The following is a 5,919-nucleotide window of genomic DNA, read 5'->3' as shown; positions in this document are numbered from 1 at the left end:
ACTGCATTCAACATACAATGTGACACACAAAAATCGATGTATATTTGTGTTTTTTTTTATATTTACTTTTAAATTAACAAATTGAGTAATGTATAATTCTAAAATTTGAATTATAATCTACAGTTTGATACCAAACTTATTGACATAAATTCATGTAATAGTAGTTCAATAAAATTTTGAATGCAAGTCAACAAACGAGATGACATGGCCTTTCACCTATGATCTGTCTCAAAAGGGTTAAATATGTATAATCTAAACTGTCTTTAAAAATAATGTTTTAATTCTAGAATTTACTAGTTGAATTTTTAAAGTTAAAAGATAATTAAATATGTTAAAGAACTAGTTTCCACTACAAGTTTATATAAATGTTTAGATAATGGAAGAGTTTTGCTAAAACTGCAGGTAAGAAGTGCAGTGGCTTACCAAAGTGCAAAATGTTTGTTTAAGCTGTCCCTTGATTGACACATTAAGGAAGTGCGTGTTCTCCAAAATTTTAGCACTTTAAACATAATTGTCACAATATATAAAAAAATATTTAAAAGATAAAATTGTTCCTTCAATTTTTTTGTTAGTATCAGTTGCACCCATAAAAAGGTCATCAAACCCATTTTTCTGAATCATCAAAATCTGATGAGAAACAGGGGAAGGCATGTGTTGTAGAGTGGTTATTCATTGAGGGAACATGTTTTGGATCCTTCTTGATTTTTATCATCTTTTTTTCACCTGCTAGACATAACTTACTTACTTAGAAATAAGATGTATGTTTCAGAGTTTTAATTTTTTAGTTTATGAAGAGGTTATCTAACACATACAAACAAACAAAGTGCTTTAACTTCAGAAGGAAAGTAACTGAATTACCTGCAGCCATAGCTAACTGCAGTAGCTGCTCAGCTGTAAAATTAATTCTGACCTAAAAATTCTGAAAACAAAAATCAAATTTATTTAAAGAATATTTAGCAAACATATCTAGCATTTAGAATTGCAGTAAAGTGTTTTGTTTCCATTTAATTGTATGTGATGATTTATTAATATTAGTATCTTTTGAATAATTATTAAATTTCCTTTTAATATCTATAATGTCTGCAAGCACATATCACCAATTAATTTTTACGACTTGCTATAAACCTCATAAAACTTGCTGATATACAGCTTGGGGGGTGGGACATTTCTCTCGTTTGGGATGGTCCAATGATATAGATAAAAGGGAGACTACTAAGCACTTAGAAACAGTAACAATTTCTTTTGAAATACATATTTTAATAAGACTGTTATCTGCTAATTTCTACACTGAGGTCACATCTCCTTAAGTGTATTGTATAAGTAATTAAACAATATTCACATGAACACGGTTGTTTGTCCGTTGGTGAAACAGTGGGGCATTCACAGTCTGTGATAACAAAACAAGGATGAATGTTTAGACATTGCAGTCCCTTCTCCTGCCATGGATGGTGTTATTTATGATGGCCTTGGTTATAAACTATTGCTCTGTAGAACAATTTACACTTCCCCTTTACATGCAATCCAAAGTTCAGTAATTATCCACTGACTTCAAATGCTTGTATGAGGAATCTGTAGATGTTTCTGAATGGATGGTATGAATTCCTGTTTGTACTTGTGAAGGAACAGTCATGCTGGCTAGGAGGTGTGGCTTGATGATTTGTCTGAATAAGAGTCATACCGTACTGGCATTCCAGTCCCTTCAGAGATGGTAATTATTTGCAGTTAGCCTAATAGTATGTAAAATAAGCAAAAGTCCCCATTCCCAGTTAAGCTATCTAACTTAAATTATTTCATAGACTTTACAAAGGTTAACTGTGTTGCACTCTTGGTTTCACTCAGAGCCAAAGCTCTGAGCTACTTACACCACCCTCCGCAAAAAGTAATTGTTGAACATTTCAATCATGCTGACAGTATTCAACAATAACACATGGTAAATCTACATTTTTTATTTGTTAAGTTATGACACATTTTGAAATGTGAATGATAGTGTGATTAATTTATAACAATTTAGTGTAGAATATCCTGCTTGCAAAATAAAATTTGGCATCAACATTATTCATGCCTGTCATTTTAAAAGTGAATGTTGAGCTTTGCCTGCATGTACAGCTTTTCAAACAGGAGACAGATGAATGCTCAGACAAACACCACAGTTTGCATTATATATATATATAAGATTTACCTTAACTTTTCCCCATAAATTCTCTGGAAAAAATTTTGTGACATGCTCTGTTTGCCAGTTTTGTAGAACTAAATCCGTGTGAAATGTCTTCTTTAATTCCAAGAGAGATTCCTATTTTACTTACAATAAATTGCTGCATTCATGGATTACTTCCAGTAATAAGCTGTTTTACCCTGTTAAGTTCATTTTTACCAACATTGCAAACACAAAATTATGTAAATTGTATCTTCACAAAATTTTAGTAAACATTATAAGTCTTTTGTACATGGGAAAATAAGATATTTTAATTAGGTATTTTTACAAAAGATTTGTCTCTGAATTTATGGAATTGGAGTCTGACTCAGACTAGTCTGAGTGCAAGTTGATTTTTATGTTAAGATTAAAGATACTTTTTTCCCCTTGCAGTTTTCAAATTTCCTTTTTATAACTTCTAGAACTTTCTAAATGAACACTAAAATTTTTCTCATTCAAACTTTTATATTTTATCTATTACTTTCTCTAATGTAACACTGTGTATGAGTTTAGTCCATTTGACCAATCTTGTAACCACCACAAAAAAATATGAAATGAATCTAAATTTCCTTTTTTCTTTTAGAATGACTGCATATTGTAACAAATAATTACACATTTTAAAATTTTTACAGCAAAAACTAATAATCATAGTGGAGATGCTTTGTGTAAATACAGCATCAAGTTATGAGCACTTTTGGTCAAATTAAAACATACTGCACTCATTAGATGTGCTCATGCTATCAAATATTTTTGTATTTAAATTTTCATATTTAACCTAATAATAATAAAAAATATACATTAAAAAACAAATAATTTGGTACTTACATGTGCATCTTGTATTTTTTACTCTCACCCTATTTTCTTGTAGGGATGCTGTTAGTAATTTACTTAATTTTCATATATTTTAAATATGCAACTTGTAAAACATTAATACACAACAAAAAAGCAATGTCCTAAAAGTGTTATAATTTAAGTGGCTTTCTAAGTAAGCTATATGTGTGTTAAAATAACTTCCTTATCTGGTCAGGTTGATCTTGGTAATAGCAAACTGTGGAATTGCTTGACACAGGATAACTCAAACCAGTTATGAGAACAAGCTAGCCTTATAATGAAAGCACTAAATTAAAATATTCTCTTTGTACTGGTTATAAATAATCCAACAATGAATGTCAGAGAAAATTATCAATATATCCTAAAGAAGTATGTACTAGGAGGGGTGTGGGAAATTTTAGTTTATGGCATATAACTCATTAAAGCAAAACATAATTAGGTTATAAGTTTTCATTTTAACTTTAGGATATCTACTTTATAAGTGTTTAAGTTCTTGTAAACTTAGGAAATAATATAGTGGTAAAAAGATATCCCAAAATGGGCAATTTGGAACAAAGAAGTGTCACGTGATACATAAGTGAAGATTGAGAATTTAAATATTTCCTTTTGAAATGAAAACTTGTATTAAAATCTGAATTATAAACTACATTTTGATTGGAAGTTTATTGATATACATTGATGATAAGATAGTTTAATTACATTTTGAATGTAACTCTATAGAAAAATCATGACATGCACACTTTGACCTACCTGTATCTAGAGGGTTAACCATGTACATTGATATGTGGTCATTGAATACCCTGCTTTTTTTTATTCTCTGTTAGAATGAAATCTTTTACCAGAATAAAATACACAGGTATCTTCTTTTTTTGAAAGCCAAAAATTTCACACCTTGCAAGCTCTTATAATTGCAGAATAGAACTATTCATTGAAAATGCCTGTAATATAACCCTACCACAATGAGTCACTTTATATGTACATCACAGTTTTATGTAACTATAGATCAATTGAATTGCAGCAAGAGGAATTGCAGCTTTTAACCTGTTTAGTTATAAACCATAGGAATGGCCTATGGCAATGTGATTGGATATGCCGATTGTTACTACCCCTTCTATACATGTTATGGTGTTAAGTGAAATTTAAAGCATGGATATTACAGTAATACTATTTCTCACTGATGACTTCTAAACTGAAGGGTAAGGTTTGATAAGATAAGCAAAAGAAAAATATTGCTTGTTTTGTATCTTTTATTGATAAAAAATATCTGATATCAGTACATAATATAATTCCTAGTTTTGTTTTGTACTTCAGTGAAGTTTTAATGTTATATGTGTGGTCTATTGTAGTTTTAGCAAGAACTTTCCTTACATTTTTTTATATAAAAAATATCTTTAGCTAAATTATGTTTTTTAAAACCATATTAGAAGGTAAACAATTGCTCTGTGAGAGAATACAAGCTTTTGGTTATCTTTTAATGTTGAAAGTTTCATTTCCCTTCATCAGAATGTCTGTTTAGTGTTACATGTACCTTGTGAATGTGTAAACCTTGAAGGTTGATTTAAGAATATTCTAAATGTTCTGAGAAAATATTAATACTTTATCTTACAGGCAGAGAACGAATTATTATTAACTCGAAAAATGTTGGGTTGGAAACCCTGGGAACCATTAGTTCAAGAACCACCTCCAAATCAATGGAAATGGCCAATGTAATGAATGTTTGAAAAGTGCAGTAGTTTGTGGATAAAGACAGTAGTTTCTAGTTTAAATCAATAAAATGTTATGTATAGAACCTTGGATTTAATATGCATAAACATCTAGTAGTATTAATTATGATGTTTTGTATTTTTGGACTTTAGTGTAATATTAAATGTGTTAAGAATCCGTTGCAGAAACTAATTAAACATTATGCCATGGGTATGTTTTGTGTTGAAATGTTATCTTCTAACATGAGAGTAAAACAGAGTTTAAGATGGTTGGACTAGTGTTTAACTCTGATATTTGATGTAGAATCAACACTCCTGTGATGCACAGCTTCATTAATATTGAGATAACAAGCTTGAAGCATAACATTTCCAACATATGAATCAAAACAATGTATAAGACTGTCATGGCAAGTTTCAAATGTTGATTTTCCATCAAAAATCATTGAGTTACGTATTACAATAAAAAAAACTGCACAGTTTCCTAACTACTTCACATTACTAGAATGACAGAATCATTCTGTCAGATTCTACTGTGTTTTGTTTTATAGCTAAAATATACTTGAAGAATTTGATGTTATTGGATGAGTTATTTTAACATCATCTTTCAGATTCAATAAAATGAGTAAAGCGATTAAGACATTGTTTTGATTTTTCCATGTTTATTGCTTAACTCTTTTCTAAAGTAATTAAAGAAATGTAAAACACTAATTTGGAAAAAATCAATACTGGATTCTTTTATTACATTAGCTGTGAAAAAAATAAGTAATCTGGGAGATCAAAGTTTGTCAGCTTTAAACTTCTCTGAAGACTACCACAGTTTGACAGGCCTTTAAAAATAATGTTACAGTCGATAGTTTTTTTATATTCAATGTAAATTGGAAATATTATGGAAAATTGTTGAAGTTACTTCATGTTTTATCTCCAAAGAATGAAGTTACTTTACTAGTAAAACTACACAAACAATGACATATAACTCCAGAAACAACATTCTGTTAGCTGGCATTTTAGCTTCTAATCTTCATCAGAGCTTACATCATTTTTGTGTTATTATGAGTCAAATACTTCAGTCAACAGTTCCTTCATAATGAAATGACTTTATTTCATAAACATGCTAAATTACTTGGTTAATGATCAAGTTATATTTAAAATAAAGATAATTCATTAATATACAACTAATATTTTTTTTCATGCACA

At 29.5% G+C, this 5,919-nt stretch overlaps 1 protein-coding gene across 1 annotated transcript in view; it reads left to right on the top strand.

The window, feature by feature from the left end:
- Positions 1 to 5,360, top strand: part of LOC106464088 (NADH dehydrogenase [ubiquinone] 1 alpha subcomplex subunit 5-like) — a 30,356-nt gene extending 24,996 nt beyond the window's left edge. The window contains exon 5 of the mRNA XM_013924199.2: positions 4,631 to 5,360. Within this exon, the coding sequence (XP_013779653.1) occupies positions 4,631 to 4,732 (102 nt within the window). The 3' untranslated portion in view covers positions 4,733 to 5,360. The remainder of the gene's footprint in view (positions 1 to 4,630) is intronic.
- Positions 5,361 to 5,919: the final 559 nt, after the last annotated feature.

Source organism: Limulus polyphemus, unplaced genomic scaffold, assembly GCF_000517525.1.
Source record: "Limulus polyphemus unplaced genomic scaffold, Limulus_polyphemus-2.1.2 Scaffold1558, whole genome shotgun sequence".
NCBI lineage: Eukaryota > Metazoa > Arthropoda > Merostomata > Xiphosura > Limulidae > Limulus > Limulus polyphemus.
Note: the sequence above shows the minus strand (reverse complement) of the source record. Positions and strands in the feature narration are given on the sequence as shown.